The sequence below is a fragment of the Salvelinus namaycush genome, unplaced genomic scaffold (genome assembly GCF_016432855.1).
Source record: "Salvelinus namaycush isolate Seneca unplaced genomic scaffold, SaNama_1.0 Scaffold2263, whole genome shotgun sequence".
Lineage (NCBI taxonomy): Eukaryota > Metazoa > Chordata > Actinopteri > Salmoniformes > Salmonidae > Salvelinus > Salvelinus namaycush.
Window position 1 is genome coordinate 1 of NW_024059079.1, and position 13,121 is coordinate 13,121.

Below are 13,121 nucleotides of genomic sequence, written 5' to 3' on the forward strand. Positions count from 1 at the left end.
CAAAGAGATAGGGGGGAAGGAGAGAAGGATGAGAGAGAGGACAACTTGACTATGAGAGAGAGGGGCAGGGAGAGAGGGACAACGATATAAAATAGAGGGGAAGGGAGAGAGAGACAAAGAGAGAGGGGAAGGGAGAGAGGGACAATGATATGAGAGAGAGGGGCAGGGAGAGAGAGACAACGATATAAAATAGAGGGGAAGGGAGAGAGAGACAAAGAGAGAGGGGAAGGGAGAGAGGGACAACGATATGAGAGAGAGGGGCAGGGAGAGAGAGACAATTATATGAGAGAGAGGGGCAGGGAGAGAGAGACAATGATATGAGAGAGAGGGGCAGGGAGAGAGAGACAAAGATATGAGAGAGAGGGGCAGGGAGAGAGAGACAAAGAGAAAGAGAGAGGGGAAGGGAGAGAGAGACAACGATATGAGAGAGAGGGGCAGGGAGAGAGAGAGCAGAGAGAGAGAGAGGGGCAGGGAGAGAGAGAGAGCAGAGAGAGAGAACTCGAGAGAGACACAGAAGAGGAGAACGGGGAGAGGGTAGCAATAGAAAGCGAAAGAGACAGAAAGAAACGGAGAAAGAGGGGGAGGAGTCAGTGGCACCCTCTTACTCTTTCTGTCTGTACATTATGGAAAAGCCCTATCGGAGCTAGAGGTTACTAGTATGGAAAAGCCCTATCGGAGCCAGAGGTTACTAGTATGGAAAAGCCCTATCGGAGCCAGAGGTTACTAGTGTGGGAAAGCCCTATCGGAGCCAGAGGTTACTAGTGTGGAAAAGCCCTATCGGAGCCAGAGGTTACTAGTGTGTAAAAGCCATATCGAAGCCAGAGGTTACTAGTATGGAAAAGCCCTATCGGAGCCAGAGGTTACTAGTATGGAAAAGCCCTATCGGAGCCAGAGGTTACTAGTATGGAAAAGCCCTATCGGAGCCAGAGGTTACTAGTATGGAAAAGCCCTATCGAAGCCCGAGGTTACTAGTATGGAAAAGCCCTATCGGAGCCAGAGGTTACTAGTGTGGAAAAGCCCTATCGGAGCCAGAGGTTACTAGTATGGAAAAGCCCTATCGGAGCCAGAGGTTACTAGTATGGAAAAGCCCTATCGGAGCCAGAAGTTACTAGTATGGAAAAGCCCTATGGGAGCCAGAGGTTACTAGTATGGAAAAGCCCTATCGGAGCCAGAGGTTACTAGTGTGGAAAAGCCCTATCGGAGCCAGAGGTTACTAGTGTGGAAAAGCCCTATCGGAGCCAGGGGTTACTAGTATGGAAAAGCCCTATCGGAGCCAGAGGTTACTAGTATGGAAAAGCCCTATTGGAGCCAGAGGTTACTAGTGTGGAAAAGCCCTATCGGAGCCAGGGGTTACTAGTATGGAAAAGCCCTATCGGAGCCAGAGGTTACTAGTATGGAAAAGCCCTATCGGAGCCAGAGGTTACTAGTATGGAAAAGCCCTATCGGATGTGGCAGTAAGGGTTGAGGATGCCAGCTGTAGTACTCTGGGATGTGGCAGTAAGGGTTGAGGATGCCAGCTGTAGTACTCTGGGATGTGGCAGTAAGGGATGAGGATGCCAGCTGTAGTACTCTGAGATGTGGCAGTAAGGGATGAGGATGCCAGCTGTAGTACTCTGGGATGTGGCAGTAAGGGTTGAGGATGCCAGCTGTAGTACTCTGGGATGTGGCAGTAAGGGTTGAGGATGCCAGCTGTAGTACTCTGGGATGTGGCAGTAAGGGTTGAGGATGCCAGCTGTAGTACTCTGGGATGTGGCAGTAAGGGTTGCGGATGCCAGCTGTAGTACTCTGGGATGTGGCAGTAAGGGATGAGGATGCCAGCTGTAGTACTCTGGGATGTGGCAGTAAGGCTTGAGGATGCCAGCTGTAGTACTCTGGGATGTGGCAGTAAGGGTTGAGGATGCCAGCTGTAGTACTCTGGGATGTGGCAGTAAGGGTTGAGGATGCCAGCTGTAGTACTCTGGGATGTGGCAGTAAGGGTTGAGGATGCCAGCTGTAGTACTCTGGGATGTGGCAGTAAGGGTTGAGGATGCCAGCTGTAGTACTCTGGGATGTGGCAGTAAGGGTTGAGGATGCCAGCTGTAGTACTCTGGGATGTGGCAGTAAGGGTTGAGGATGCCAGCTGTAGTACTCTGGGATGTGGCAGTAAGGGTTGGCTGGTCATATGAAGTGCTATTGTTAGTTCCAGGGCTGGAAAAGGACTGGAGGTTTTAAAACGGGAACAAGAATGTTTCTTCACCAAACAAACCTCTCACGCCTCTAACGCATATTAGGCCCGCATCCCAAATGGCCCCTATTCCCTATGTAGTGCACTACTTTAGACCAGGGCTGGCACCTTATTCCCTATATAGTGCACTACTTTAGACCAGGGCTGGCACCCTATTCCCTATATAGTGCACTACTTTTTACCAGGGTCTTATGAGTCACCCTATGGGTTAAAAGTAGTGCACTTTATAGGGAATAAGGTGACAGCCCTAGGTCTAAAGTAGTGCACTATATAGGGAATAAGGTGCCAGCCCTAGGTCTGAAGTAGTGCACTATATAGGGAATAGGGGCCATTTGGGATTCTCATAAGAAATGTACTGGGGTTGCCAGGAAAATCCAACCTTTCATTTACTCTGCACTCTCTCTCTCTGTCTCTCTCTCTCTGTCTCTCTCTCTCTCTCTCTCTCTCTCTCTCTCTCTCTCTCTCTCTCTCTCTCTCTCTCTCTCTCTCTCTCTCTCTCTCTATCTCTCTCTCAATTCAATTCAATTCAATTCAAGGGGCTTTATTGGCATGGGAAACATGTGTTAACATTGCCAAAGCAAGTGAGGTAGATATTATACAAAAGTGAAATAAACAATACAAATTAACAGTAAACATTACACATACAGAAGTTTCAAAACAATAAAGACATTACAAATGTTATATTATATATATACAGTGTTGTAACAATGTACAAATGGTTAAAGCACACAAGTTAAAATAAATAAGCATAAATATGGGTTGTATTTACAATGGTGTTTGTTCTTCACTGGTTGCCCTTTTCTTGTGGCAACAGGTCACAAATCTTGCTGCTGTGATGTCACACTGTGGAATTTCTCCCAGTAGATATGGGAGTTTATCAAAATTGGATTTGTTTTCAAATTCTTTGTGGATCTGTGTAATCTGTGGGAAATATGTCTCTCTAATATGGTCATACATTGGGCAGGAGGTTAGGTTCTCTCTCTCTCTCTATCTCGGCTCCCTCTCTATCTCTCTCTCTCTCTCTCTCTCTCTCTCTCTCTCTCTCTCTCTCTCTCTCTCTCTCTCTGTCTCTCTCTCTCTCTATCTCGGCTCTCTCTCTATCTCTCTCTCTCTCTCTCTCTCTCTCTCTCTCTCTCTCTCTCTCTCGGCTCTCTCTCTCTCTCGGCTCTCTCTCTCTCTCTCTCTCTCTCTCTCTCTCTCTCTTTCTCTCTTTCTCTCTCTCTCTCTCTCTCTCTCTCTCTCTCTCTCTCTCTCTCTCTCTCTCTCTCTCTCTCTCTCTCTCTCTCTCTCTCTCTCTCTCTCTCTCTCTCTCTCTCTCTCTCTCTCTCTCTCTCTCTCTCTCTCTCTCTCTCTCTCTCTCTCTCTCTCTCTCTCTACAACGTAACAGTGACACATTGAGAGACTCTGTCCACTCTACAATGTAACATTGACACATTGAGAGACTCTGTCCACTCTACAATGTAACATTGACACATTGAGAGACTCTGTCCACTCTACAATGTAACAGTGACACATTGAGAGACTCTGTCCACTCTACAATGTAACATTGACACATTGAGAGACTCTGTCCACTCTACAATGTAACATTGACACATTGAGAGACTCTGTCCACTCTACAATGTAACATTGACACATTGAGAGACTCTGTCCACTCTACAATGTAACAGTGACACATTGAGAGACTCTGTCCACTCTACAATGTAACATTGACACATTGAGAGACTCTGTCCACTCTACAATGTAACATTGACACATTGAGAGACTCTGTCCACTCTACAACATAACAGTGACACATTGAGAGATTTTCCATGTCAAAGGACAAGAAAGTAAAGAATTGAACGGAGTACACAACCCTTAGCTGTGCAGATCTTTAAAATGATCATCCCATTCTTTATAATACATGGTCCTAGAGTAGAAAGGCTTAGAAGGATGACTCAGGGGATTTTGGGATTTGTAGTATTGGTGCCGAATGTGACAGCTGTGTCTGAAGGAGTAGAAAAGTTGTTGTGAGATGTTTTCTCCAGATACGGTGTTTTGAGAATAGTTACATTATGCAGGTGAGATGTAGTCAGGTCAAGGTGAGGAAGAGGTCTGTGGTCAGGTCAAGGTGAGGAAGAGGTCTGTGGTTGTGGTCAGGTCAAGGTGAGGAAGAGGTCTGTGGTTGTGGTCAGGTCAAGGTGAGGAAGAGGTCTGTGGTCAGGTCAAGGTGAGGAAGAGGTCTGTGCTCAGGACAGGGTGAGGAAGAGGTCTGTGGATGTGGTCAGGTCAAGGTGAGGAAGAGGGTTGTGGTTATGGTGAAGAAATGGTTCTAACCCTCTCTCCTCTCCCTCCCTTCTCCCCTCTCTCCTCTCTCCCCCTCTCTCTTCTCTCTCTTTCCTCTCTCTCTCTCTCTCTCTCTCTCTCTCTCTCTCTCTCTCTCTCTCTCTCTCTCTCTCTCTCTCTCTCTCTCTCTCTCTCTCTCTCCCCCTTTCCCTCCCTCTCCCTCCCTCTCCCCCTCTCCCCATCCTCCTCCAGGTCTTTTCCAAGGTGTTCAGTCATGAGGCGCTACAGTCCTACCTCCCTAAGATCCAGCAGGTGATCCAGGAGTCACTGAGGCTGTGGAGCTCCAACCCAGAACCCATCAACGTCTACAGGTGACTTGTAATTCTAAAACTCACTCCAGCTAGAAGAGCCCCCCACAGAGCAAGCAGAACCTAAAGCAGTAGTACAGTGGCTCGGAGAAACTCCCTTGGAAGGAGGAAACCCGGAGAGGAACCCTGCTCGTTTCTAGACACCTTCTTCCTCTGAAGTTACTTTCCTGGACTCTCACTGATTGATTAATTGATTGATTGATTGACTGCTTCCTCCAGGGAGTCCCAGAGGCTGTCGTTCCACATGGCAGTGAGGGTGTTGTTGGGGTTCAGGGTCTTCAGCCTACATAAAGGCTACATAGGGCTACGTAGGGTTGCTATGTCTGGTTATTAACCCCCCCCCCTCCCTCCCTCCCCAGGGAGTCCCAGAGGCTGTCGTTCCACATGGCAGTGAGGGTGTTGTTGGGGATCAGGGTCTTCAGCCTACATAAAGGCTACATAGGGCTACGTAGGGTTGCTATGTCTGGTTATTAACCCCCCCCCCCCCTCTCCCTCCTTCCCCAGGGAGTCCCAGAGGCTGTCGTTCCACATGGCAGTGAGGGTGTTGTTGGGGTTTAGGGTCTTCAGCCTACATAGGGCTACGTAGGGTTGCTATGTCTGGTTATTAACCCCCCCCCCCTCTCCCTCCCTCCCCAGGGAGTCCCAGAGGCTGTCGTTCCACATGGCAGTGAGGGTGTTGTTAGGGTTCAGGGTCTTCAGCCTACATAAAGGCTACATAGGGCTACGTAGGGTTGCTCTGTCTGGTTATTAACCCCCCCCCTCTCCCTCCCCAGGGAATCTCAGAGGCTGTCGTTCCACATGGCAGTGAGGGTGTTGTTGGGGATCAGGGTCTTCAGCCTACATAAAGGCTACATAGGGCTACGTAGGGTTGCTATGTCTGGTTATTAACCCCCCCTCTCTCTCCCTCCCTCCCCAGGGAATCCCAGAGGCTGTCGTTCCACATGGCAGTGAGGGTGCTGCTGGGGTTTAGAGTAGCAGACGAGGAGATGAGACATCTGTTCAACACCTTCCAGGAGTTCATAGACAACATCTTCACCTTACCCATAGACCTGCCGTTCAGTGGGTACAGGAAGGTGAGTGTGTGCATGTACAACAAGCACTTTAATAGACAAAGACACATATGCATAGATTTAATCTACTCAACAAGAGGCTGAAGTAAATCAACGGAAATTAGATCTGATGCTGTTCTGATGCTGTTCTGACTTGATGCTGTTCTGACTTGATGCTGTTCTGATGCTGTTCTGACTTGATGCTGTTCTGACTTGAAGCTGTTCTGATGCTGTTCTGACTTGATGCTGTTCTGACTTGATGCTGTTCTGACTTGATACTGATCTGATGCTGTTCTGACTTGATGCTGTTCTGACCTGATGCTGTTCTGATGCTGTTCTGACTTGATGCTGTTCTGACTTGAAGCTGTTCTGACTTGATGCTGTTCTGACTTGATGCTGATCTGAAGCTGTTCTGACTTGATGCTGATCTGAAGCTGTTCTGACTTGAAGCTGTTCTGACTTGATGCTGATCTGAAGCTGTTCTGACTTGATGCTGATCTGAAGCTGTTCTGACTTGATGCTGATCTGAAGCTGTTCTGACTTGAAGCTGTTCTGACTTGATGCTGTTCTGACTTGAAGCTGTTCTGACTTGAAGCTGTTCTGACTTGAAGCTGTTCTGACTTGATGCTGTTCTGACTTGATGCTGATCTGAAGCTGTTCTGACTTGATGCTGATCTGAAGCTGTTCTGACTTGAAGCTGTTCTGACTTGATGCTGTTCTGACTTGATGCTGATCTGAAGCTGTTCTGACTTGATGCTGATCTGAAGCTGTTCTGACTTGATGCTGATCTGAAGCTGTTCTGACTTGATGGTGTTCTGACTTGATTCTGACTTGAAGCTGTTCTGACTTGATGCTGTTCTGACTTGATGCTGTTCTGACCTGATGCTGTTCTGATGCTGTTCTGACTTGATGCTGTTCTGACTTGATACTGATCTGATGCTGTTCTGACTTGATGCTGTTCTGACCTGATGCTTTTCTGATGCTGTTCTGACTTGAAGCTGTTCTGACTTGAAGCTGTTCTGACTTGATGCTGTTCTGACTTGATGCTGTTCTGAAGCTGTTCTGACTTGATGCTGATCTGACTTGATGCTGTTCTGAAGCTGTTCTGACTTGATGCTGATCTGACTTGATGCTGTTCTGACTTGATGCTGATCTGAAGCTGTTCTGACTTGATGCTGTTCTGACTTGAAGCTGTTCTGACTTGATGCTGTTCTGACTTGATGCTGTTCTGACTTGATGCTGTTCTGACTTGATGCTGTTTTGACTTGATGCTGTTCTGAAGCTGTTCTGACTTGAAGCTGATCTGATGCTGTTCTGCCTTGATGCTGTTCTGACTTGAAGCTGTTCTGACTTGATGCTGATCTGATGCTGTTCTGACTTGAAGCTGTTCTGACTTGATGCTGATCTGATGCTGTTCTGACTTGATGCTGTTCTGACTTGAAGCTGATCTGATGCTGTTCTGACTTGATGCTGTTCTGACTTGATGCTGATCTGAAGCTGTTCTGACTTGATGCTGTTCTGACTTGATGCTGATCTGAAGCTGTTCTGACTTGATGCTGTTCTGACTTGATGCTGTTCTGAAGCTGTTCTGACTTGATGCTGTTCTGACTTGATGCTGTTCTGAAGCTGTTCTGACTTGATGCTGTTCTGACTTGATGCTGTTCTGAAGCTGTTCTGACCTGATGCTGTTCTGACTTGATGCTGTTCTGACTTGATGCTGTTCTGATGCTGTTCTGACCTGATTCTGTTCTGATGCTGTTCTGACCTGATGCTGTTCTGAAGCTGTTCTGACCTGATGCTGTTCTGAAGCTGTTCTGACTTGATGCTGTTCTGACTTGATGCTGTTCTGACTTGATGCTGTTCTGAAGCTGTTCTGACCTGATGCTGTTCTGACTTGATGCTGTTCTGACTTGATGCTGTTCTGATGCTGTTCTGACCTGATTCTGTTCTGATGCTGTTCTGACCTGATGCTGTTCTGAAGCTGTTCTGACCTGATGCTGTTCTGAAGCTGTTCTGACTTGATGCTGTTCTGACTTGATGCTATTCTGACTTGATGCTGTTCTGACTTGATGCTGTTCTGACTTGATGCTGTTCTGACCTGATGCTGTTCTGAAGCTGTTCTGACCTGATGCTGTTCTGAAGCTGTACTGTGTAATTCAACATATTCCATTCTTGTTTGTCACACACATCACTGACCACATGTCTCTGTGGGTTTTTGCTTCTGTAGGGTATCCGTGCCAGGGACACACTCCAGAAAGGAATAGAAAAAGCCATCAGGGAGAAACCCCTCTCTTCCCAGGGGAAGGATTATAGCGACGCACTTGATATCTTGCTGGAGAGCGCAAAAGAGAACGGCACTGAACTCACAATGCAGGAACTCAAGGTAAGAACCTTTCTCTCCTAGGAACTCTTTCTACCTCTCTACCTCTCTACCTCTCTCTCTCTCTCTCTCTCTCTCTCTCCACCTCTCTACCTCTCTACCTCTCTCTCTACCTCTCTACCTCTCTCTCTACCTCTCTCTCTACCTCTCTCTCTCTCTACCTCTACCTCTCTACCTCTCTCTCTACCTCTCTCTACCTCTCTACCTCCCTCTCTACCTCTCTACCTCCCTCTCTACCTCTCTACCTCTCTCTCTACCTCTCTCTCTACCTCTCTCTACCTCTCTACCTCTCTCTACCTCTCTACCTCTCTCTCTACCTCTCTACCTCTCTCCCTCTCTACCTCTCTCTCTCTCTACCTCTCTCTCTACCTCTCTCCCTCTCTACCTCTCTCTCTCTACCTCTCTCTCTACCTCTCTCTACCCCTCCAAGTCTCCTTTAAGGTTTGTAAAATGATTAACAGGCTGAAAGTCACCATGGCTGTTTCCCAAAGGACACCCTATTCCCTACATAGTGCACTACTATAGACCAGGGCTGGCACCCTATTCCCTATATAGTGCACTACCATAGACCAGGGCTGGAACCCTATTCCCTATATAGTGCACTACTTTAGACCAGGACTGGCACCCTATTCCCTATATAGTGATTTATATCTATCTGATCTGCACTAAAACATAAAACCCACACAACACCCCAACCTGTAGAGATATGATGGTTGATTTCTGCTTGGTCTCACTTGTAACACTTGTCTTTAAATAAAGCCTCTATCAAATAACAATACAGACTTTCCCTTTAAGATCCTCCGTTGCTATTTTTACGTTGGTTTAAAGTTGGGTATCTTGCTAATATCACGGATCAATGTATTGGATATCTGACCAGTATCACGGATCAATGTATTGGATATCTGACTAGTTTCACAGATCAATGTATTGGATATCTGACTAGTTTCACGGATCAATGTATTGGATATCTGACTAGTTTCACAGATCAATGTATTGGATATCTGACTAGTTTCACGGATCAATGTATTGGATATCTGACTAGTTTCACAGATCAATGTATTGGATATCCGACTAGTTTCACGGATCAATGTATTGGATATCTGACTAGTATCACGGATCAATGTATTGGATAACTGACTAGTATCACGGATCAATGTATTGGATATCTGACTAGTTTCACGGATCAATGTATTTCAGAAGTGATATAGGTGCTATAGAGTAGTTTTAATATTAGTTTCCCTACAGATGATCTCATCCTAATGAACACATCTCTCTTCTCCGTCTTCCCTTCGTCTCCAGGAGGCGACCATTGAGCTGATCTTTGCTGCGTTTGCCACCACGGCCAGCGCCTCCACGTCTCTCATCATGCAGCTGCTTCGCCACCCTGCCGTGTTGGAGAAGTTACGAGAGGAGCTCCGGACCCGGGGGATCCTCCACAACGGCTGTCTGTGCGAGGGGGAACTGGGCCTGGATACCATCGTTAGTCTGAAGTATCTGGACTGTGTGATCAAGGAGGTGCTGAGGCTCTTCACGCCCGTGTCTGGGGGGTATAGGACGGCCCTGCAGACCTTTGAACTAGATGTGAGTGGTATATTTGTATTGTGTCATCTGTTAATCACTCTCTCTCTCTCTCTCCCTTCCAATCTTGTCTTCTTGTGTTGTCTTTTGTCTTGTCTTTTGTCTTGTCCGTTGTCTTGTCGTCTCTTATATTTTGTCTTGTCTTTTGTCTTGTCCATTGTCTTGTCGTCTCTTATATTTTGTCTTGTCTTTTGTCTTGTCTTGTCCGTTGTCTTGTCTTCTCTTATATTTTGTCCTGTCTTTTGTCTTTTCTTTTGTCTTTTCTTGTCTTTTGTCTCGTAAATGACTCTTCCACGTTTCTCTGTCTCCGTCCCCAGGGGGTACAGATCCCGAAGGGTTGGAGTGTGATGTACAGCATCAGAGACACCCACGACACCTCCTCCGTCTTCAAGGATGTAGACGCCTTCGACCCCGACCGCTTCTCCCAGGAACGCTGCGAGGACAAGGAGGGACGCTTCCACTACCTTCCGTTTGGCGGTGGCATCCGCTCCTGTCTCGGGAAACAGCTCGCCACTCTCTTCCTCCGTATACTGGCCATCGAGCTGGCCAGCACCAGCCGCTTTGAGCTGGCGACCCGGGACTTTCCCAGAGTGGTGACGGTGCCGGTGGTTCATCCGGTGGACGGGTTAAAGGTGAAGTTCTACGGTCTGGATTCTAACCAGAACGAGATTCCGTCCGATCTCCTAGCCGACATCAAGACGGAAGAGCTGCTGGGAGCCGCGGTGTAGATCGTTGATTTGGATTGGACGAAGCAAGGAGGAAGGGAGGGATGGATAGAGGGAGGAGAAATGAGAGAGAGGAGGAGGATGGATGGAGGACATGGCAGAGAGAATAAAAGGAGAATGGGAGGTCAGGAGTGGTCTAGCATCCTTTTGTTTTCATTTTGCTGATGTCTTGGAATGTTGGAGGTCTCCTTTGAACTCTAAAAAGGAACATTCTGAATTCCGATTCCTTCTCTTTGTCGTGTTATTGTTAGTCATTGGAACTTTCTGGGAGACAAAGAAGAAGAACAGAGGCTGCCAAAAAAAATCTCTATTCCGTTTGTTTTCCAAGAAATATACAAAACTATGTATAAAATGAAAAGTAATGTAATATAATGAATGAATAAAAAAACAGAAGATTTAATGTTAAGAGAAGTTATGCACAATTAGGAAACAGATTCTTAGGGGAGTGTATTTGGATTAGAGGGATGGATGGAGGTAGGGAAGAAAGAAAGGAAGCAAGGAAAGGAGGGATAAAACAGGGTATAATGATTTAAGAAGCTTAGGGATAGGATAAAAGACAGGAGAATCTACACAGGAGAGAGAGAGACTCTTAAAGTGAATCCAGAGCTAGAGAGAGAAGGGCAGAGGTGAGTTCATACACACTTGTATATATCAGGGTGCTCCAAGTCCAGTCCTGGCAAGTGCTAGAGTTTTCCAGGCTTTTCTTCCAGCCATGCTCTAACACACGTCTCTCAAACAATCAAGCTATCAACCTATCAACTATCACGATTTGTTAAATGAGGCGTTTTTTTTACCCGGAAAATGGACTATAATTCTCCAAGATGGGGCTCAAACAGAGACCCCTGCTATAAAGGACTTCAGGGAGAATGCGAAAGAGAGACTCAAAAGCTGGAAAGGATTTTAGGATTGTGTGTCAATAGCTCAGGTGTGGAAGGGGATCTTTCATTGGACGTATTTTCATATCTTCATTTTTTTTACTCAACCTGCACATAAGAGACGATCAGTTGTTACCAATCATCCCCCTTCCCCTTTAAACCCTCAAACCTGTGCTATGATGTCATCGGACTATGTGTCCGTGTGTGTGTCCGTCGCTTGGCCTGACATCTGCCTCTTTGCTTGACTGGATGTATTTTGGACATAAAGGAGAACCATTTTTCTAAAGCTATCAGAATCGTCTAAGCTGGAGGAAGAATGATAGAGAGAAAGAGAAGAAGAGATAAAGAAAGAGAAGAAGAGAGGGAGAGATAAAGAGAGAGGGGAGGAGAGGGAGAAATACAGGAGGAGAGGAGACCTATATACTTGCTGCTTGAGAGTTGCTTTGTTTTTGTATTTCAGTTGGAGCAGAGTGTTGTTGAACTCTGTGGGACGTGAAGCTGACATTTTGACTAGCTGCTCCTCTTTATCAACACAAAAATGCAAAATTGATTTAAAGAAAAATCTAAACTTTTTTAGCTAATGAGATTTAACAACGTGAGACGATTGCACAATCAGAATCATTTTTGGAACTTATTACTAACCCCAACACCAGGAAATGTCCATCATGGATAAGGAGAGAAAATACTTCCAAAACAAAACTACTTCCTTTATAACTCGTCAAAAGAACACTTAGAACTTAATGAACATTCCGGAACTCACAAACATTCCGGAACTCACAAATATTCGGGAACTCACAAACATTCTGGAACTCACAAACATTCTGGAACTCAATTTTTTGGGGAATTCACAAACATTCCGGAACATTCTGGAACATTCTGAAATAACATCCCGGAATCCTTGGACAGTTGGGAGTTTTATTTGGAGGGAGCTAGGACCCAGGGACTGCTGGGAAAAGCTTCTATAAATGATATTCTACTACCGTCTTCTACAGATATATAATGTCTATAGTGTTAAAGTCGTATATATTCTGGGACCAACTACACCACTGATTGTCTACACATACTATACGTACAGTGAGCTGCTTCTGTGTTTCTAAATGACAGTTATAGAAGTGCTATCATATATAGATTGCAAGTGAGATTCATCGACATTTCTCGTTTTTTTATTGTATTTTAAAATTGTATTTAGCAAATATTTTGTATTTTGTGAAAAGCAAAGAGGGATGGGCAGTTCTGTTCATTCTGATTCTTGTGTTTAGTAAGTAAGCCATGGGTTAACACCTGTTCTCTCTAATACCCTAATATTATTATTATTGACTATTAATATTTCTTATTGTAATAAAATATTATTATTTTAAGTTGCCATTTTTATTATATTTCCAGAGTTTTAGTATAAATGTCAAAAGTCTGTTTGTTGGTAAATATCTTTATATTTAGAATGATATGAATTATTTCAGTTATATTGTAAAACAGCGTTGAATATGTTAATATTGTTTATTGTAATAATTATTCTTATTTTGGGTTATTATTATAATTATCATTATAATTATTATACTATTAATAATTATTATTATCACAACATTCATTTATTATTAATATTAAGAAGACAATTACTTGCGAGGTATGTTCAATATTGAAGTGTCACATGGCTTCATTGGTC

General features: G+C 45.2%; 1 protein-coding gene across 1 annotated transcript; it reads left to right on the top strand.

Annotated features, from left to right (window-relative positions):
- Positions 1-4,720: 4,720 nt before the first annotated feature.
- On the top strand, positions 4,721-12,819 carry LOC120038587 (cytochrome P450 26B1-like; the record flags this gene model as incomplete). Its single annotated transcript, XM_038984285.1, has 5 exons — positions 4,721-4,857; positions 5,771-5,927; positions 8,131-8,286; positions 9,583-9,864; positions 10,179-12,819. Coding segments are annotated over 5 exons (1,143 nt in total), but the record flags the coding sequence as incomplete, so codon positions are not given.
- Positions 12,820-13,121: the final 302 nt, after the last annotated feature.